The sequence below is a fragment of the Amblyraja radiata genome, chromosome 25 (assembly GCF_010909765.2).
Source record: "Amblyraja radiata isolate CabotCenter1 chromosome 25, sAmbRad1.1.pri, whole genome shotgun sequence".
Taxonomy (NCBI): domain Eukaryota; kingdom Metazoa; phylum Chordata; class Chondrichthyes; order Rajiformes; family Rajidae; genus Amblyraja; species Amblyraja radiata.
In genome coordinates, this window is record NC_045980.1 from 14,937,493 (window position 1) to 14,960,032 (window position 22,540).

The 22,540-nt window shown below is 41.0% G+C and overlaps 1 protein-coding gene across 4 annotated transcripts in view; it reads left to right on the top strand.

Annotated features, from left to right (window-relative positions):
* Window positions 1–22,540, top strand: part of rsrc2 (arginine and serine rich coiled-coil 2) — a 43,768-nt gene that overhangs the window by 5,103 nt on the left and 16,125 nt on the right. Inside the window, exons 2-8 of one of the 4 annotated variants that reach the window (XM_033043208.1) lie at window positions 7,014–7,188; window positions 8,199–8,245; window positions 10,884–11,074; window positions 11,360–11,690; window positions 11,796–12,145; window positions 13,306–13,413; window positions 15,253–15,335. In XM_033043208.1, coding sequence (XP_032899099.1) covers window positions 7,014–7,188; window positions 8,199–8,245; window positions 10,884–11,074; window positions 11,360–11,690; window positions 11,796–12,145; window positions 13,306–13,413; window positions 15,253–15,335 — 1,285 coding nt within the window. Of the gene's footprint in view, window positions 1–7,013; window positions 7,189–8,198; window positions 8,246–10,883; window positions 11,075–11,359; window positions 12,146–13,305; window positions 13,414–15,252; window positions 15,336–22,540 lie in introns of all 4 variants that reach the window. The other 3 variants (XM_033043207.1, XM_033043209.1, XM_033043206.1) reach the window with 3 other exon arrangements.

A 22,540-nucleotide genomic window follows, 5' to 3' on the forward strand; every position in this document is an offset into this window, starting at 1 on the left:
GAAATCACAGAGATGAAACCCTAAAGATGTCAATTTTCTGTTTTACTCCTGTTTGGAGAATTCAGTAGAACAGGAAAGATACAGCTACAATCAAATCTCTTTATTGTAATATCTATATACATTGCTATTGTCTATTTCTTTTTTTCATAATTGAATTTTATTGTTTCTCTGTGTCTGTGTCCCTCTCCGCGTACTGCAGAATGGGAGGTCACCGGAGGTTACAGCCGGTCACCTGAGGCCACCGGCTTGCTCCTTAGCGGCTTTAAACGGCTGCTGTCAGCGGCCCGCACCGCGCGCTGTAAAACGGCAGTTATCAGCGGCTGCGGGCGTCGCGAGTCCGAGTTAGGTTAACACCTCCCCCCCCCCCCCCGACGCACGGTGGCATTTGGCTCTCCTCCCTCTTCCTCTCCCTCCCGCTGTCCATTTGTGTTCCTGTTCTGTGTCCCTCTCTGTGAACGAGCAAGTTCTGCAGATCCGGAGGTCACCGTGGACAGGCGAGATCCTGGGGAGGTGAAGTGGGAGGCTTGAGGGAGAGTAGGGAGGGAGAGGGGGGAATGGGGAGGTGAGGAGGGAGAGTGTGGGAATAGAAGGAGAGGAGTGAGGGTGATAGGGAGTGGGGAATTGATGGACCGCCCCAACCCCTCTCCCCACTCTTCCCCACCACCCCCCCCCCCCCACACCTCTCTCCCACCTCCACCACCCCTCTCCCGTTCCTCCATCTCCCTCTCCTCACCCCTCTCCATCTCCCTCTCCTCACCCCTCTCCCTCTCCATCCCCCTCTCTCACCCCCATCTCCCACCCTCTCTCCCCACCCCCTTCCCTCTCTCCCCCAACCCCCTACCCCTCACTCCCTCTTCCACCACTCCCCCTACCCACTCTTCCACTTCTCCCCCTCCACACTCTTCCCCCTCTCTCTACCACTCTCCCCCTCCCTCCACACTCTTCCCCCCTCTCCCCTCCCCCACCCTTTCTCTCCCCCTCCCTCCCCACTCATACCCTCTCCCCCTACCTCCCCACTCTTCCCCCCCTCCCGTCCCTCTCCCCCACCCCTCTCTCACCCCTCCCCACCCTCTCTCCTCCTCCCCTTCCCCCTCTCCATCTCCCTCTCTCCTCACCCCTTTCCCTCCTCCCCCACACCCTCGCTCCCCCCTACCCCTCTATCCCTCTTCCACCACGCCACCCTACCCCTCTCCCCCTCCCTCCCCACTCTTCCCCCTCCACCCCTCTCCCTTCCCCATCCCCTGTCTCCACCTCTGCTCCGCCCCTCTCACATCCCCTCCCCCACCTCTTCTCCCACCCCTACCCCTCTCTCCCCATCCCCCACCCCCTCCCTCTTGCACCATACTCTGCTGCCCCTCCCCCTCTCTTCCTCTCTCTCCTCCCTCCCCCACCCCTCTCTCTTCCACCTCTCCCCCACCCCTCTCCCCCCGTTCCTCCCCTCCTCCCCACCCCGCTCCCCCCCAGTTCCCCCCCCCGCTCTGCTCCCCCTCCCCATCCCCCTCTCTCTCTCCCTTCCCCCCCCCCCCTTCTCCTCCCCAAATCTCTCCCCTTTCCTCCTCCCCCTCCCCTCTAGCCACCACCCCTCCCTCTACCCCCCCTCCCCCCACATGTGTGTTTGGGGGGTGGTTAGTAGCCCCCCCCCCCCCCCCAGCAACCACGTGTAGAGGGAACAGACATGATGTACATTTCCTTGTGCCTGATATATCTTTCAGATTGCCAGAACACACCGTGATTGAAATCCCATCTTTTCGAATGGCATTCAATTATCACTTTTTAAATTTATGAAACGGCATTCTTTGCTTGATGCCGACAAGCTCTATTTTATGTGAAACTAGGGCAGAATCCTCCCTTCTAATCTTTTTTTTTCCTCAAACAAACAAGTTTGCAACTATACCAATTAATACAAATCCAGTGACTATTATTACCTTGTGCCCTTCTGAGCATTTGCCTATTATTACCTATTGCCTATTTGCCATTTCACTTGCACTTTATGTGCAATGTGACGAATAAACCCGTATTGTGTTGTATTGTATATGCTACGTTGTTGATGTTATGGTTTAACCACAAATCAGGAAGCTGAATTGTGCTACAGTTCAATGAGTATTCATTTTGGATATCCTCGGCAAGGCAAACATTTATTGTCCATGCATTGTTTCCCTTGAGAAGAAGGTGGTGAGCCACCTTATTAAATTTCTGCAAGATGTTTAGTGAAGGTACTCTCACGTTGGTGGTGAATTACAGGGTTATGCCCCAATGATAAGGAGCGTAAATCTTCAGTGGTACTGACGCAACATTGTTTGATCACGTAACTTTTGTTTTATCAAATGCATTTAAAAAAATCTCATCTGGCCCAAACAAATTGGCTGACTGACGATAAATGTGGAAGATGCTAAAATTAACTTGTCAGCTTAGCTATTCTGGGTAAATGTGTTTGAAATACTTCAACCTTTTCTTCAGTATTCACATCCAGAGCCCAGCTGTCATTGAGGATAGGGTTATTCTTGGAGCCTCTTTTCTTATCACCTGTTTGATTGTGTGCCTACATTAAAACAAGATGAAGCAGGGCTGAAGAGTTTTGATCAGTTCATAAATGGTGTCAAGACTTTGCTTGAATGCTTTTTATTGGGAGTGCATGGCAATGCATGGATAGATGTGATGTTATTTTATTCTCATAAAATAACATCAATCTGCATGTAACTTTTAATAAATAGAGGAAAGATGAGCAGGCCATTTGACCCATTGCACCAGCTGTGTCATTCAGCCATATTAATAGCTGATCTTCATGTGGTAATTCTATATCTTCGATTTAAAACAAAAATTCCAAAATATCTGTCTTGAATTTACTCAATGGTTCAGCCTCCATTGTCCTTTCCGGTAGGAAATTCTAATGATTCACAATGCTGCGAATGAAGAATTCTGTGAATCTCAATTGTGAACGATCGATCCTTTAGATGGAGACTGAGTGCCCTGGTTCGAGATATCTCATCAGTCTTGTATGTACCCCTTCAAGCCCAATAGAAATTTTGAGAACATTGACATCATTTTTGATTCTCTTGAAGTTAACAGTGAAGGCCCAGTCTGCTGAATCTTTCTTCTTGTGATGTACCTCAACCCCAAGAAACAAAACAGTGAATCTTCATTGTACATATAACCATCATCTTTGTGCATGGAAAACAGATATATATACCGTATTCCAGGTGCTACCGTGCCAAGGTAATTACAGTAAGACGTCATTGCCCTTGTACGCTAATCCTATTTCAGAAAAGTACGACATGCCCTTTGGAATCGTAATTGCATACAATGCCCACATATTAATGTTCAGTGATTTGTGCATATAAAAAGCCAATATCTTTCAGATTCCTCCTTTACTACTCTGTTGGTAAGAACATCAAAAACTTAATTTGTCAAACATCAATGTCTTTTCATAATTTACAGTTGACTTTACCCACAACTATTCGTAGTTTCAAACTTCCCTGCTACCATATTCTGGTAGAAAGGTCTCGACCCGAAATGTCACCCATTCCTCCTCCCGCTGAGTTGCTCCAGCATTTTGTGTCCACCTTCAATTTAAACCAGCATCTGCAGTTCTTTCCTGCACCACATTCTGGCATTTTTCATCCAATTGATATCAGGCTAGCTAGTCTGTATTTCCCTGTTTTTCCTTCCATTATTTCCTAAGCAGTGGTACAACATTTACTACTGTCCCTATTTGTGGGAACAATTATAGAATAAAATTTTGCGATACCACTTTTTGGGCAATTTCCTGTGTCATCTGACAATGGCCTTAAGATATTTTTCATTATCACTGCTATTTTCATATGTGCCAATATTTCTCATCAATCTTCTAGGGGATCTTATCAACTTGAGTTCATCTTTTCCTTTTTAAATATCTAGAAACTGTTTCATGTTCCTTGCTGCAATGCCCTTGCATTATCCCATCCCATTTCCTATCAATTTCTTGGTCTTTGCAGTGAGCTGAAATTTTTCCTATCTTTAGACTTGCTGCTTGGCTTTTTGTTTTAACTCTTACCCTCTTTTCCTGCTGTTTTTTGTCTTAAAAGAATGTTGTAATTATGTAAATTATGTCTATTATTTAAACGATAGTTACAACCAAGTCATGCCTCTTATCTTCAGTGTTTTTTTTCATTTCAGATTTAATTCAATGGCTTTCAATGTTTATAATAATCCATCACATTATGATCATCATTCCCTATAGGTCTCTAAACTACCAGCGGTAGTTCCTAAGTAGCTTGTTTATAGTCATAGAATGCAAATAGGCCCTTTAGCCCAACCCATCCATGCCAATCAAGATGCCCTGTTTCGCCCATTTTTCTCTAAACCTTTCTTATCCATGTATCTCTCCAAATGTTGTTATAGTACCTGCCTCAACCACCTTGGGCTGAGGGCCGAGGAGCTTTTTCGTTCAAGTTCGTGACCCAACTCTCGGAACTACATGAATTTTTGACATATTGTGTAAAAATATTATATAAATCATACCTGAAACTCGTCAAGACCAAAACCTGCACATTTTTTTTTTTAATGGGGAAACTTCCAATTTTCCGACTGGTAATTGTCCAATCAATGCACGCTTGACATTGAGGTCGGTCACAAATTGACCAATCCCGCGCTTTGTTTTATGGTCACTAGGCAGCGAGCACTCTGGGATCATGGCTGCCTCCTAATTACATCAAAACAATAACAAGGTTTCCAAGGAATAAAGGTAATGCTCACCTTGCTGATAATATTGTTTTTCAATTAATTTATCTTTATAAAGTTATGATGAAAACTTAAATAAAAATGATAAATAACAAATGTTGAGTTAGGATTAGGGTCAGGGTCAGTCGGTCGGGCTTGTCGGTAGGCCGGTGGATGCTGTGGGGGGTCAGTCGAGCAGTCTATGGGCCGGTGAGTGCTGTGAAGGGTCGGTCGGGCTGTCGGTAGGCCTGTGAGTGCTGTGAAGGGTCGGTCGGGCTGTCGGTAGGCCGGTGAATGCTGTGAAGGAGTCGGTCGGGCTGTCGGTAGGCCGGTGAGTACTGCGAGGGGTTGGTCGGGCTGTCGGCCGGCCGATGTTGCAGCGAGCATGCAGGCAGACTGATGGAACCGACGCTATGGGGGTACTGAAGGCGGCCCGGGTGGTGTGCAGGGCAGTGCTGCTCCCTACCATCATCACCACGATGATCCAGAAGGGCATGCTGGCCGAGGTGGACTCACTGAGCGGCCACACGTACGGAGCCCGAAGCCGGTCCCAAAGCAGCTCCAGTAGTGGGCAGCTCTGGAAGGGGGGCGGGTTAGGGTTAGGCATTTTCCTCTCAGTGGAAGATGCCTTAGCCTTCCCCCAGCCTGGCACTGCCCCAGACCCACTATGGCCGTGACCCCCACTCTGCACACTGGCAGTCAGTGTGGTTCAGTGAACGGGGGAACACAGAAGAATTGCCCTCGCCCATTAATTAGGAGCCGGACCTCTGCAGCAGTCTCATTCAAAAAACCCTCACAATTATATTCATAATATTATTTTTATATAATATAATTATAATTATATATGATTACAGTCATATTCACAAGTTTTATATATATATATGGTTTAAATAGACTGCAACACGGAAGTAGGCACCCCATGGTGTGATATGGGCATTGGACACTAGACGGCGCTTACTTTTTTGATTAATTAATGTGCGACTTTTGACACTGACGAGTTATGACTTCCTTCTCAATTATATTTTATCTAAATCTGTGCAAAATTTAATGTAGTTCCGACATGGGCCACGAAAGTTGATTTCTAGACACATTTTTGACGCTCGGCCCACAGCCCATCTTTTCGGGTACTCGTTCCATATACCCACCACTCAGATAAAATGTTGCCCCTAATGTTCTTATTAAATCTTGCCCCCAATGTTCTTATTAAATCTTGCCCCCCCCCTCACCGTACATCTGTCTGGTTTTTGATTCCCCTACCCTGGGTGAAAGACTGCATTCACTCTATCTGCTCCCCTTGGGATTTTATATACCTCTATAAGATCACCCCTCAGATTCCTGCGCTCCAAGGAATAAAATTCTAGCCTGCCCAAACACTCCCTAAAGCTCAACTTCTCAATCTTGGCAACATCATCATAAATCTTCTCTGCACTCTTTCCAGCTTCTATGTGTGGCCTCACCAACGTCTTGTATAACTGTGTCATAACTCCCAACTTCTAGACTCTGTATCTTAACTTATGAAGGTCAATGTAACAAAATCCTTCTTTACTACCTACCTAGCTGTGATACCACTTTCGGCAAACTATACCTGTACTATCCCTCTGTTCTACGATGCTTCTCAGATCTCCACCATTCACTGAGAAGGTCCTGCCCTGGTTTGACTTCCCAAATGCAACACTTCGCACTTATCTGCATTGTACACCATTAGCCAATCCTCAGCCCACTTGCCCAGCTGATCAAGAGCCTACTGTAATTTTTGATGTCCATCTTCACTATCTGATACCACCTACTTTAGTGTGTGGAAAGAAACTGCAGATGCTTGTTTAAATGCTGAAGTAACTCAGGCAGGATCTCTGGAGAGAAGGAATAGGTGACGTTTTGGGTCAAGACCCTTCAGACCCTTAATGTCATCTGCAAACTTACTAATCATGCCGTATGCATTCTCATCTAAATTGTTGATATAAACTAGAAACAGCAATGGGCCCAGCATCGATCCTACTTGTCGCAGGCCTCCAGTCTGAAAAATAACATTGTACAACCATCCTCTTGCTTCATTCCATGAAGCAAATTTGATTATTTTGGTTCTTCACAATAATGGTCGAGAGAACTGTTTCTTAAAACATTCCATTGCTAATTTGGTTTGCCTCATCTCTATGTCGATTGAAATTCCTTATCATTATCGTTTTATTCTTGTTTACTGATTTATATTTTTGTCTACATTGCTAATCTGTAGAATTAGTATATAGGATACAGTGTTTTTTGCCTCTTGCAGTTTCTTAGATTCATCCAAACTGATTCTACATTTAAAACCTTATCAACAGGGAAGTGAAACTGAACAGGATGAATTAGTTTTGAAAAAATCCCCATCTAACACAGGAAAGCAAAGTGAGGGATCAACATCATCAAAATCTCCCAAAAGTTGCAAGCATCATTCTTCACGATCCCAGTCTAGGTCAAGGTCGAGATCAAAATCTAGGGAAAAGAAACAAAAGTCTGGTGCGTACTTTCTTATTTATAAGTATCTTCAGTCTTTTATTCTCATGTTGTATGTGGAAAATTAATCAATATAGTTTGTGAACTTACAATTTTTTTCCTTTTAATTTAAGTAATGTTTCCTTGGTTAGCAGTTCTATTGCATTTATTGAAAGGGCAATCAATTCCTAGTCGACAAATACAGTGCATAATCTGACCCTTGAGTTGCAAAAAATAATTAAGTAGCATAGATCAATTTGCTTTTTTCTGCATGTCTGCTAAGAGAAACTTAATTTACCAGATTATTAAAAAGCTTTCCATTGTGTTCTTGTGTGCATTTTTTCCCCCCAAAAACATTGTACTTAAAAGGTGGGATGAATTGGTTTATTCCTTGTAGTCTGCTTTTCATAGTACATAGTATTCACAAATATGGAAAATAATGTATTTCTAAAAATGTTGAAATAGATTTTAAATACAGGAAGTCCCCAGGTTACAACAAGGTTCCGCTCCTGAGAACTGTTCGTTAATCGGAAATGAACAAAAACAATGCGTGGGAGAGGATCACAGAAACATGTGACAGGAGAATGAGCAGGTGCGGAGAGAGCAAGCAGGCGCGGGGAGAGTGAACAGAAGCAGGAAGAGCACCCTTACTCACTCAGTGAGTGAGTATGACTGCTCAGCAATTTGAGCTCTGCTCAGCTTGACACAGTCCCTGATTGTTGTGGCTTGGGGCTGAGGGTGGATGAGGGAGACAAGGCACATGTAAATGCCCATTTTCTACCTTGCAGAATATGTCTGCAGCCCAAAGCAACAGGCAAATCCTTCCCATCCGTCCCACCAGTCTCCCAAATGCTCGTTAGTATGTATGGGGTGTCCATAGTCGTATCCCAGGGAACACATCCAACTACAGGATATTAAGTTGAACTGTGTTTTGAGAACGCATTCCCCCATGTAACTCGGTTTGACTGTTACGTTTTACAGTAAAACTCAAATTTTGTTTTGCTCTTCTGAGTTGTCAGTTTTTAATTTTTCAGAAAGTGAAAACCGGAAACGCAGACGAAGTCGCAGCAGAAGCAAAGAGGTAATTAACAATTTCTGTAGCATATTGGTAATTTTAAGAACATAATGTAGTTCTGCTGAGAATGATATTAATTGATTACTGACGGTTGGATGGTAAGTACCAAAAGAAATGGAATATATATGTAAAATTATTTAACAGTCATGACTGCACAGTATTGTCTACCTAAGCATGTGACTGGTATAAATATTTTTCTTCCCTGTTCTAATTAAAACTATCGTAAATAGGTTAAAATTGACCAGATATTGAAATATCAGTTTTAATATTTAGTGGTTTGACAATTTAGGAGGCTATCAATGCAGATATTTGGCATTTTTTTGTATTTTGGAAAGTTTACTTTGTATACTTAGATCAAATGATAACATTTCTATAATGAATCGTACTCAGCGTGCTTATGCACGAAGAGACACAGCGAGTGGAAGACGCTGCAGAGTCAAATAGCAAAAAATATAAGCCTACCTCCTGAAAAGGTAAATATCAGCCATTTGCACTCGTATTTGCTTTGTAACTTGAAAGAATCACACCAACAAATCTGCTTTATTTGTGTTACTCAATTGTCGGTTCAATTTGGTTTTGAGGGGAGGGTTGCTTCCCCACAAACTATATTGAATAAGGAATTATCTACATTTTTCCGTTTAGTATTTTTATTAACTACGAACAATTAGCTAGCCAATAATACATGTTGTTTTAGAGTTTGTTTTCTTATTGTTATTTATGTATTTTGCTGGTGTTCATCAAAGATTCACTGTTGCTGAATGAAATTGTTATAAGCATTCTTACCTTACATGCCAAAATATATTTTCTGGACATCAATGCTGCTGACAGGTTTTGTTCAGAGGTTTGTTTATTATAATGTTATTGCAGGTCTTAAGTTACGACAAACGTAGTCAGTAAAGGAATTGACATCTCAGTAGATAAAATTTTCAGAAGTATATTTGCTCTTCTCCCCTTTCCCACAACCGAAGGCTTAGTGGGTAATTACACGGCAGGATACCACTCAGTCATATTTGCAGTCTGGTGATCATCTTATGGTAGGTATGTGTGTACGTGTAGATTATAATGCCTTTTTTAGTAGAATGGCCAAATGCTTAATTTTATGGGGCTTAAGGAAGGAATGAGGCAATTAGTGCCAGATAAGGTCGTTTCATAAAAATAAATTAATTGGGTAAAGTGACCATGATGTTGCCCAGGAATGTCTAACAAAATTTAAGGTGTTTATATTTTGCATAAACATTTGATAGCCATTGTGTAGTGTTAGTGTCATAAAACCAGGGATGGTGGAGCGGACTAGATCCTATTTTTTTTGTTTTTATTTCACATTTCCAGTACTGCAATAAACTTTTGTAAAAGTATAAAGTTAAGTTTATATATTTTTTACGCACGCTGAGGCTTCAGATTCCTTGAATTTCGTAGGGTGAAACATGATATTAGTGAAGTATTAATCCATGGTAAATCTGGGTTTTCTGAATTATTGGTTACAACAAAATTCGTAATTTTGACGAGGTCAATGGTTTCATTTTATCATTTGATTATTTAAATCAGTACATAACGGGCTTGATTGAAGTATTTCTTAGATTCTTTTTACAGTGCTACATCAATCTAAGGATTTAAAAATCAAATCTTTGAATTTTGGTTTAATTGATATTGATTAGTGTAGATGCAGACAATATTGTTTTCAAGTGAACTTCTTGTGCATTGTTATATTTTTGGTAGTCTTGCCTACATATTAGGTGATACTGTTTGTAAGAAGGGCCTCGACCCGAAACGTCACCCATTCCTTCTCTGCAGAGATGCTGCCTGTCCTGCTGAGTTACTCCAGAATTTTCTGTCAATCTTCCATACTGTTTCTAAGCTTGTTTTGGTTTTTGACCTAAATGGATTCACGTATCCTCACAGCTTTAAAAGCTGTTTGATGAGAAATAGTTTGTGCAGTTCCACAGATTTCGTAATTTGGAAAAAGTTGGTAACTAGATGTAAAAAAAGAATGAATTTCTAGAGACAAGAACAATTTTTACGGTTAATAGGTTTGAGTCAGATCTTATCGCATAACCAATTTGCATTGTAGCAGGCTTTTTGCTGTTTGGAGAAAAAAAATAATTATCAGTGTAGCCAATATTTTTGAAAGTGATGCTGTTGGTGGTGATTGGTGATAATAAAAGATCTAATGAGTAAGCTAAAACTATGAACTATATTTAAAATTAATTGATCCGTTTTATCCTTGAGTATGTTGTGCTTAATAAATCTAAGAAGTGCTAATTATAAATTTCATAAATGTGACAGAAAAATATAAAGTTAGATTGTTTGTTTTATTTCAAATATGGTTGGAGTGTTTTTACAATGATGTACTGTTACTGTTAGAATGTCATGTGTACTGATTTAATGTGCATTGATATTGTAAGAATAGGAACAGGTTATAGGTCCTCAAACATGTATTGGCATAATTAGTTTTCTGGTTTCTGTTTCTGGGTTTAGTGTGTTGTGAAAAGCATTGAATGTTGAGAGCACTTAGCTTCACTCCCTCTAAGACATTCAAAGAATTGTTGCTTTTACAACCCACTATTAAATCTTTGTACTTTAGTATCCATACTAACTCTTTTTGTTGCACTATTTTCCTGAAAGAACCAACTTCTTCTTAAAACAGGAACGAAGACGGGATTTAAAAGAAAAATCTACAGCCAAAAGGGTGAAGTCATCTGAGCAACAAAATGACAAGGAGCAAAACAAATGGAGAGAACGATTAAGTTCAACAGAAAATGGAGAAGACCGACCAAAACGAAAAGAAAAGAAAGGTTCAAAGGCTAAAAGTTATTCCCGGTCCAGATCAAAAGAGAGGCAAGTATTGTTAATGTTTTTAGTTTAGCTTATGTTAAGGTTTGTTTGTCTGTTGCTTGGCATCCTGATTGAAACACCTGCCAACTTAAAATTAATCATTCTGTCTGATTGAAAGCCAGACATTTTATTGTTAATTTCTTCTAAAACGTATTAATTTTAAAGGGGGTTTGTTTTATCATTTGCATGTTGCAGTTGAACAGATGATCTGAACGTTTTCCATTAATACAATCATCAATGTTCTGTGTAAACCAAAGTACGTGAATTTATATTTGTGTCATGATCTAGACGACGTCGCAGCCGTGAAAGGAAGAGATCCCGGTCAAGGAAGAGATCGCGTTCAAGGAGTAAAGAAAAGAGATCTCGGAGCAGAGATAGGCGGTCAAGAAGCAGAAACAGACACTCAAGGAGCTGGGACAGGCATTCAAGGAGTAAGGACAAGCGGTCAAAGAGTCGGGACAGGCGCTTAAGCAAAGATAGGCGATCGCGAAGTAGAAACAAACGGTCGAGGAGCAAGGATAAGCGATCTCGAAGTCGGGACAGGCGCTCAAGGAGCAAGGACAAGAGGTCGAGGAGTCGGGATAGGCACTCGAGGAGCAAGGATAAGCGGTCAAGGAGCAAGGATAGGCGATCCCGAAGCCGGGGCAGGCGTTCAAGGAGCAAGGATAGGCGATCCCGGAGCTGGGACAAGCGGTCAAGGAGCAAGGATAAGCGATCCCAGAGTCGGGATAAGCGGTCAAGGAGCCGGGACAGGTCTTCCAGGAGTAAAGATAAGCGATCTCAGAGCAGGGACAAACGCTCAAGAAGTAAGGATAAGCGATCTCGCAGTCGGGATGGGTGTTCAAGGAGCAAGGATAAGAGATCTCGCAGCCGGGACAGGCGCTCAAGGAGCAAGGATAAGAGATCTTGCAGCCGGGACAAGCGCTCAAAGAGTCGAGGCAGGCGCTCAAGGAGTAGGAACAAGCGTTCGAGCAGAGACAGGCACTCAAGAACCAAAGAGAAAAAACGACGACCAAAATCACGTTCAAGATCGCGATCGAGGGTCAGGCCACGCAGGAGCAGGAGTAGAAGCAAGTAAGTTCATTGATCTGTGATTATATAAAGCAAGTTGGATGTTATTTTAAATTAAAGAATCCTCTCAAATTGTACTTTTACTGATACAATTGATCCTCAACATATTATTTGTAGTCACTTCAGCAATGTTTTTTGTGGGAACATTATTGAGTAAAATTTAACACTGAGTCATCCAAGTAAATTTTCAGACAGAACCAAGGGTTTGGTCAGATTTTAAGAAACTGCATAAAGGGATAAAGCACAGTTAGAGAGGTTCAGAAAAGGAATTTCAAAAGTTGGACCCTTGTCGGGTAAAAAGACACAGCATGAGTGGCAAGGAAATTAAAACTGGGGATGCTGAAAAGGCCAGAATTTGCATGAGTGCAGCTATCGTGGAAAGTTGGTTTATAGTGAACATGATAGATGAAGTTGTCAAAGTGGAAAAGAGCAGTAGATTTTGGTGGGGGGGGGGGGGGGGAACTTCAAACAATACTTGACAAGTTATAATACTGAATGAGGGTAAGAGGGACAGGTAAATATGTGATAGAATGTAGGTAGCAGAGTCCAACAGTGAGTGTTAACTTGCGATCAAACCATCTATTTTTCTCAACAAGAAAGTACACACTATCATTTAAGTCTTCTAGTTGATCTGAGGAGAGAAGTATGGTTGTTTTTACTGTCTTAAGCCAGATTGATATGATGAATAATTGTTCCAACTTATGTGCCAGCTGTGATTACCTAACTTCATAAAGTCTAGAAAATGTTTTGAAAAGATAGCAATGTATCAAAGATTTGTACGCCTTTATAGTTTCCTTGTGCTTTTTAAGTTAAATTTGCATATCCACTTTCAAAATTGAAACAGGCTTTGTAAAGATTGCTCTGTTCTCTGCACACATTGCCAAAAAAGACTGATTCTTGGCAGTGTCTGTGTGGATAAATAATTAGCTGTGATGCAGAAAACAAAGCCTAGTACTGAATACCTATTTTTTCAGATTTAAGGAAGATTGTTTTGGTGTTCTCCCAGAGGTTTGCATTGGAAACCATTGTTTCTTTTTTGATATAAGTTGGAGGTTTAGGGATTGGTATGTTTTATTTTAAAGTATATTTGCAGTGGGGGAAAAAATGAATCTTCGCTTATTTTCTTGAATGATTTTATTCATAAATTGAAATTTGCACTGCAGAGAAAAAAGAAAACGCAAATTTAGCAGAAGTAGAAGTCGTAGCCGGACTCCCCCAGCATTCAGAGGTCGCAATGCTGCCATGGATGCTCAAGAAGCATTGGCTCGCAGGTGAATTCTGCTTTTGGTGTAATATTTAAGCAGTTAATAGTAGGATTAAGTTCCTACTTTAATTTGATTCAACTCTATTACATACAAAGGCTTTTGGCTTTAAACCACTTGTATCACTTGCTATTGTTTCACTTGAGTTTCTTTTTATAATGGGGCTGATCATCCTTCTATCAGTCTCTATCTCCTTTCTACTTCCCTTAGTTTTTCATCAGATCTTAATCGAGTAGCACTGTTATTACAAAATCTGTTTTTGGTTACTTTCTGTCCTGGGGGGGGGTGGGGGTGAGTAGCTGATCACATGAATTACACATCTTAACAAAGGTTGATTTTTTAGGTTGTCGGTTTTCAATGTGTATTTTAGATTTTGATCCTAATCATTAAAATTTATTGAGTGACTTATTTTGTCTTCAGTGTGTGTTGCCTATAAACTGAACATTGGCTGAGGTGGTCTTATACGTTTTCAAAAAAACCTGCATTAAAATCCTGTAGGCAACTGAAAGACTGCCAGCCCAGTAACAACTTGTGTTTTTATTTAGTGTTTATATAATTATAAAATAAAAATATTGTATAAATTACCTTCTGGGGTGATGGTTAGATTGGCAGAGTTGTTGACAGAATTGAGGGTTGTCATAGGCTATGGGGCGATTTTGATGTATTGGCAAAATGGGTTGCAAAATGGCAGCTGGCATTTAGCCCAGGTGCATTTGGGGAGTACTAATGAGGCTTGGATACATCATGAATGGTCGGGTTCAGAGGAGTATGGAGGAACTGAAGGGATCTTGGTTTACATGTCGACAGATCCTGGGTGACAATCTGAGATAACATGGTTAGCAATGCACATGGGATACTGGCCTCTGTGGGTCAGGACAAGAATAGTGAAGTAAGAAAGTTATGCTATAATTTTATAAAAACTTGCCCAGACTTCTGCTGGGGTTCTGTATGCATTTCTGATCTGTAAAGGATTAGAAGGATGGGATAGTGCTTGGAGAAGAGGAGATTTGCCAGGATGTCACCTAGGATGAAACCGTTCAATTATGAGGAGAGACAGGAGAAGTTCAATCTGTTCTCCTGGGTGAAGGAGACGTTAAGAAGGGACAGAATTGGGATATTGATAGGGGAGACTGCAGGAACCCTTTAGCCATATCCGAGAAAGGTATAACTAGGTTTAGAGTAAGGGGGAAGAGATTTAGAGAAGATATTACTGACCAATGTTACCCGGCGATTGATAAGTACCTGGAATGCACTGCCTGAGAAAGTGATTGAAGCTGAGTCACAGACAGCATTTAAAAAGTGCACTTGATTTAGGCATAGGGAGCTGTGGATCAAATGCTGAATGATGGGATTAATACGGTAGGGTGATGATTTTAAATACTGATTACCATTGCATATTCCTAGTCTCTCAATTATTTACAATCCATATATATTACTATCAATTGATCTGTATTTAATTAAAAATGAAACTAGGGAATCTAAGAATAGACAACACATTTCATTAGATTATACATAACAGTCCAGTTTAATGATAAAATGTCTTTAAGTTGAATGGAAATGGAAAATCACGTTGAATATCAGCAATTGTTAAATCTGCCCAAACTCCCAAATGTGAACAAAAGCATGTTGATTAAATAGAGTTGCTCAATAATATACTTCTGATCTGTCGCTTCGAAGATTTTCCTGGTAGTGTTATATATTTGTGGAAAATGTGCACTCGAAGTTTGCCAATCTTCATCTGGCCTTGCATGGTGTATTAATATTTAACTGAAAGTAAAAGTCACAAAATAACTTGAATAAGTAAGTGTGTGAAACTATACAGTCCTAATGTATTGCTTTGAATCACAGGCTTGAAAGAGCAAAGAAGCTTCAGGAACAAAAAGAAAAAGAGCTGCTGGAAAAACAAAAAGAGGAACAAACCGACGTTGCAGGTATTTTGTAATAAGTGTATGACACAACTTGCAAAGCTATTGCAAGCAGAGAAGTGGTGAAGGTTGGTGGCAAAGGTTGAGTCAGTTACCACATAATATTCTGGATTTAAGCTCTGCTTGTACATACTGTTTTTGTCACTTAAACCACTTTATCTCAAAAGTTTGTTTCTGACCACATGATAAATGAAAAGTCATAGGTGAAGTATTTGGTGACAGTTGAATCTGTAGTACTGCCCTACAGGACTAGTGTGTCATTTTTCTGGAATGAGATGAATGGCTTCCAGCAGCCATGGGATAACCATTGGTGACACAAGGAACTGCAGATGCTGGTTTACAAATATCGTATTAAACTTGTTTTCACTTGGGTTCCTTGATGGCACATGTGATTGAATACTCTGTGCTTGGAAGCCAGAGGATTCGCCCCTAGCTTTGCCTCTGGAATTCATCTTGTGTCTATGATTCTCAGCCAGAGTCAGGAGCCATTTATATCAGAAATCATAGAGAAGATCAATAATCAGATTATTTTGTGCTGTTTTTTAGCATTGTTAATATCTTCAATTACTTAGTTAATGATTGAATAGTCCGCATGGTAATTAGCTAAATTAGATGTCTTTTATCGATGGGCAGGATGTTTCTGAGTGTATATGTTAGCACAGTATTGAAACAGCTTGGTTAGAATTTAAGTTTAGTGTGGAGCATGTCTTCAACACCATAGCTGGCTGCTCCAACACCATAGCTGGAATGTTTTCTAAGCCTTTGACGAATGCCATGTAGTTATGTGAAGTAAATCAAGTTGACTGAAGGCTGCCTTCATTGTGGATCACAACATTGAGATGCTAAGATTAATCATGTGCTTTACACTTCACGGACCATTTGGAAGGTACAAGCCAAGAGAGTGATGGAATGTTCTTGGCTTTCCTACATGAGTGCATCTCCAACAATTCATAAGATGCTTCAGGGACAAAACCACCTACTTGGGTGTCATCCAGTCCTCCATCGTAAACATTAATTTCCTCTCCACCCGAGGCCACCCTGGTTGCAGTGAGTGCCCGCTGCAAGGTGCACTGCTACCCATGCACATAACCCATTGTAGGTAACCCCAGAAGCATCTCCGAAACTGATGACGTCATCAAAATAGCCACGAGCAACAAGCCATCAATCTGTATGTTCCCCTCCACATCAAATAGCATCCTGAACTGGCGGCATATTGTTTGTCCTTCATTGGCACTAGATCTGCATCTTGAAACTCCATGCTCAAAAGCATTATCAGGAGCATTCAGGAAGGTTTTAGAACAACACCCTGGAGTAGATAGGCAGGGCTGTAAACTTTGGCATTGAATGAGATGCTCAGATATCAGAAGTTGAATTTGAAAAATAGTCCTACATACTTTCACTCAGCAGTAATCAACAGTAAGTGGGTATGCTTGTTGCTGCTTTTGAATTCGTTTTCCATATTCTTCATTGAACCAGGGTTGGATTTGTGATTTTTGAAAGTAGTTGAGTGAAGATGAGGCAGTATCTATGGAGAGAAGGAATGGGCAACGTTTCGGGTCGAGACCCTTCTTAAGACTGATGGGGGGGGGGGGGAAGGGGGGCAGGAACAAGAAAGAAAGAGGCGGAGACAGTAGGCTTGTGGGAGGGAGAAAGCAAGGTCTACCTGTAATTGGAGGTCAATGTTCATACCGCTGGGGTGTAAACTACCCAAGCGAAATATGAGGTGCTTTTCCTCCAATTTGCGCTGGGCCTCACTCTGGCAATGGCGGAGGCCCAGGACAGAGGGGTCGGATTCAGAAATGGGAGGGGGAGTTGAAGTGCTGAGCCCCCGGGAGATCAGGTTGGTTATTGCGAACTGAGCGGAGATGTTTGGCGAAGCGATCGCCATGCCTACACTTGGTCTCACCAATGTAGAGAAGTTGACACCTGGAACAGCGGATGCAGTAGAGGAGGTGCAGGTGAACCTCTGCCTGTCTAGAAAGACTGCTTGGGTCCTTGGATTGGGGGGGGGGGGGGAGGTAAAGCATTTCCTGCGGTTGCAAGGGAAAAGTACCAGGGGAGGGGGTGGTTTGGGTGGGAAGGGATGAAGTGACCAGGGAGTTATGGAGGGAACGGTCTCTGCGGAACGGGGAGGAGATGGGAAGATATGGCCAGTGGTGGGATCCCGTTGTAGGTGGTGAAAATGTCAGAGGATTATATATTGTATGCGATGGCTGGTAGGGTGGAAGATGAGGACAAGAGTAGGGGGATGGGTAGTGAGCGGAGCTGCGGGATATAGAGTTGACCCTGGTGAGAGCCTCATCTATAATAGAAGAGGGGAACCCCCATTCCCTAAAGAATGAGACCATCTCCGATGCCCTGGTCTGGAACACCTCATTCTGGGTGCAGATGCGGCGTAGACGGAGGAATTGGGAGGAGGGGATAGAGTCCTTACAGGAAGCAGGGTGGGAAGAAGTGTAGTCCAAATAGCCCTGGGAGTCAGTGGGTTTGTAGTAGATGCCATGGGAGTCAGTGGATAGATAACCCACGCACCTACTATCTCCTCCTCTTCCTTCCTTCCCCCCCCCCCTGACATCAGTCTAAAGAAGGGTCTCGACCCGAAATGTTGCCTATTCCTTCTCTCCATAGATGCTGACTCACCCGCTGAGTGTCTCCAGCATTTTTGTCTACCTTGGTTCATATCCAATATGTTCAGTGCCTGTGTTGATGCTGGTGTTGTTTTATTATAAATTGTGGTTTGCTAATGTCTGACGAGCGGATCTACTCAAAGTCAAAATTAAATCCCCCATGGTTAAGGCTTATCAAAACTCAGCTGTATGTCTGGTTTCCTAGAAAATATTTGACAATCAGGATTGTTTTTCCAACAATCTGTAGTATTGGACGACATTGGAGTTACAGGTTTTGGAGTTGAGAACATAGAATGTAAAGTTGAATACTTCTCCAATCTGAAGTGATTTTCAATTCACGTTTGTGGAGTGTTTCGACTTAGTTCTTCTAGTAAATTTATTAATAACATTTGTCCCTTTAAAAAAAAATGTGATCGTTTTTTTATGCTGGTTTCCAATTAATTTCCAACCATTGGCCATTCTAAAACTAGTAGGTGGATGTAAAAATAAAAAAAGATTTTGTGGTAATTTATATTTTACTAGTATTTCTCAAGTAGTATGTCAGCAATAATTTGGAGTTGATTATGTGGCAGTACTTCAGAATTGGCATGCAGAATTCCTATTTGCTTTTTAAAAAAAATGTAACCCTTTTTTCCTCGATTGTAAAACTGAGGAATTTACTGAGGTAAAAATTTTATTTTTATTAGAAGTAAATAAGTTGCAGTGATACACACCACATATATCTCATTACATTTGTTGTACCCCTTCATTTTTTGAACTTTAAAAAAGATAGAAATAATAGAAGTAAGGAAAGTGAGAAAGAGTCGTTAAGGTGCAGGAAAGTGTTGGGAAAAGAAAGCCCAATAGGAAAGGAGTTAGAGAAGAAAGTTAAGAAATAGACCCTAGAAAAGAAAGAAAGAAAGAAAGAAAGAAAAACTATTATTTAAAAAAAATTAAACTCCGCAAAAAGGGATATACCAACCGTATTTTTTACCCCCCGTTACCAGATCCTGGCACCATTTTTTAAAATTACTATTGCACCTTATGCTTGTAATAAGTCCATAAATGCAGACCACGTCTTTTGGAAGTGGTCTGCTTTGCCTGCTAGGAGGAGTCTCATCTCTTCCAGATGTAATGTTTCGAACATGTTTGAAATCCACATTTTTATTGTTGGTATAGGAGCATTTTTCCAGAATTTGAGTATAAGCTTTTTTCCCATTATTAGCCCGTAATTAAGTAAATTCTTTTGAAACGCGTTTAGTTCAGGGCTACCTTCCGTTATTCCAAAAATAATCCATTCTGCTTTTGGTATGAGTTTTATTTTAAATAGTTTTGTGAAGATTTCAAATATTTCGTTCCAGAATTTTTGGATTTTTATACAAAAAAACAAAGAGTGCGCTATGGTAGCTTCATGAGACTCGCATTTATCACAAATGGGCGAGACGTTAGGGAAAAGTTTATTTTTGTTTTTGAATAGTATAGTCTATGTAATGTTTTGAATTGAATTAGAGTATGTCGTACGTTGACCGAGCATTTATGCACAGTGTTTATCCCAGCTCTCTTTTGAAATTTTTATGGCTAGTTCTTGTTCCCAGTCTCTTCTAATACCATCAGTTGTAGGTATTTCTATATTTAAAATAGTGTTGTATAAGTATGATATTAGGTTTGCTGATTCGGCCTTTGTCTTCATTGCTTCGTCCAGTAAGTCTGGAGGCATGTTATGATAGTCTTTTGTGTATTTTTTCAGATAGTCACACAATTGAAGATATTTAAAATATTGATTATTTCTCAAATTATATTTCAGTTGTAATTGTTGAAATGATAATAATTTTCCGAATTCATACAAGTCTCCTAGCGTTTTGATTCCTATTCTTTCCTATTGTGTAAATGATTTATCTATAGTAGAAGGTTTAAACGACGGATTATTAACTATTGGCATTAAAAGAGATAGATTTCATAATTTTAGATTCTGTTTTATTTGTTTCCAAGTTCTAATTGTGCTATGTATAATTGGATTTCTATTGTAATTTTTGTTATTCAGATTCATTGGTGAAAGGAGAGTCGCTCCTATGTTACACGGAGAGCAGTCCTCTCTCTCCATTACAATCCATTCCACCTGCTGGGCAGAATTGTCCAGCAGGTGAATCATATTTTTAATATTTACTGCCCAATTGTAGTACATAAAGTTAGGGAGCGCTAAACCACCCAGCTCTTTGGGTTTACTAAGGTGTGTTCTTTGTATTCTGTGGGATTTATAGTCCCATATAAAATTTGTAATGTCTGAGTCCAGTTTTTTGAAAAACTTTTTTGGAAGATATATAGGTATTGATTGAAATAGATATGGGATTTGTGGTAGAAAGATCATTTTTATAGCATTTATTCGACCTATTAAAGACATCGGGAGCGTTTTCCAGAATTTGATTAGACTATTTAGTTTCTTAAGTAAGGGACTATAATTGGCATTAAACATAGCATGATAGTTTCTAGTAATTTCAATTCCCAAATAGTTAAATTTTTCTGTGGCTATTTTAAAGGGGAATTTTAAGAGATGTGTTGAGTTTTTCGGTTTTATCGACATAATTTCACTTTTGTTCCAGTTTATTCTGTATCCTGAGAAAGATCCAAAGTCCTCAATTAGATTTTTGGGATGACAGATGGCACAATGGGCTAAGTGTTCGGCTGGCGACCGGAAGGTGGCCGGTTCGAATCCCGCTTGGAGTGCATACTGTTGTTGTGTCCTTGGGCAAGGCACTTCACCCACCTTTGCCTGTGTGTGAATGTGTGCGAGTGATTGGTGGTGGTCGGAAGGGCCGTAGGCGCAGATTGGCAGCCACGCTTCCGTCAGTCTGCCCCAGGGCAGCTGTGGCTACAGAAGTAGCTCACCACCACCGAGTGTGACTGAGGAGTGAATGAATAATGCGATGTAAAGCGCCTTGAGTATTAGAAAGGCGCTATATAAATCCCATCCATTATTATTATTATTATTTAGTATGTTTGGTATACTAATTTAGGGTTTTGTGATGTAGAGTAGTACATCGTCTGCATATAAAGATATTATGTTATTTGAGTATTTTGTATTATAACCGTAAATATCCGGGTTTGTTCGGATTCTTTCAGCTAAAGGTTCAATTACCAGAGCAAATAACAGCGGTGATAATGAACATCCTTGTCTATTGCCCCTTGATAATTGGAATTTCGTAGATAGTATATTATTAGTTAATATTATAGCCGTAGGTTTGTTATATAATAATTTTATCCATGCGATGAAGTTCTCTCCCATTTGAAATTTTTGCAATACTTTAATCATATAATCCCATTCTACTTGATCAAATGCTTTTTCTGCGTCCAATGAAATGATTGATAACTTGTTCTTGAGGTTTGCGTGAATGCATTATGTTAAGCAGACGTCTCAGGTTATTAAATGAGTGTCTCTTGGGTATAAATCCCGTTTGATCCTCGTTTATTAATTTACTAACATATTTAAATATGTTAAAAATATCATTTTTAATGTCTGATTTTTCAGTTTCCTGTTCGCACACACTTTTATGATTTAACACTAGATGTGCAGTACATTCAGAAAGTATTCAGACCCCTTCACTTTTTCCACATTTTGTTACATTACAGCCTTATTCTAAAATGGATTAAAATCATTTTTTTATCATCAATCTCATTTATCCCCATAATTAAAAAAGCAAAAACAGTTGTTTAGAAATGTTTGTAAAGTAATCAAAAAGAAATAACTGAAATATCACATTTACATAAGTATTCAGACCCCTTAGTACTTTGTTGAGGCACCTTTGTCAGCGATTACTGCCTCAAGACTTCTTTGGTATGATGCTACAAGCTTGGCACACCTATACTTGGGTAATTTCTCCCATTCTTCTCTGCAGATCCTCTTAAGCCCTGTCAGGTTGGATTGGGAGCATCGATGCACAGCTATTTTCAGGTCCCTCCAGAGATGTTCGATCGGGTTCAAGTCCGGGCTCTGGCTGGGCAACTCAAGGACATTCGCAGATTTGTCACGAAGCCACTCCTGCGTTGTTTTGGCTGTGTGCTTAGGGTCGTTGTCCTGTTGGAAGGTGAATCTCGGCCCCAGTCAGAGGTCCAGAATGCTCTGGAGCAGGTTTTCATCAAGGATCTCTCTGTACTTTGCTCCGTTTATCTTTCCCTCAATCCTGACTAGTCTTCCAGTTCCTGCCGCTGAAAAACATCCCCACAGGATGATGCTGCCACTACCATGCTTCACCGTAGGTATGGTATCGGCCAGGTGATGAGCGGTGCCTTGTTTCTTCCAGTACGTGACGCTTGCCATTCAGGCCAAAGAGTTCAGTCTTGGTTTCATCAGACCAGAGAATCTTGTTTCTCATGCCTTTTGGCAAACTCCAAGCGGGCTGTCATGTGCCTTTTACTGAGAAGTGGCTTCCGTCTGGCCACTCTACCATAAAGGCCTGATTGGTGGATTGCTGCAGATATAGTTGTCCTTCTGGCAGGTTCTCCCATCGCCACAGAGGAACTCTGGAGCTCTGTCAGAGTGACCATCGGGTTCTTGGTCACCTCCCTGACCAAGGCCCTTCTACCCCGATTGCTCAGTTTGGCCGGGCAGCC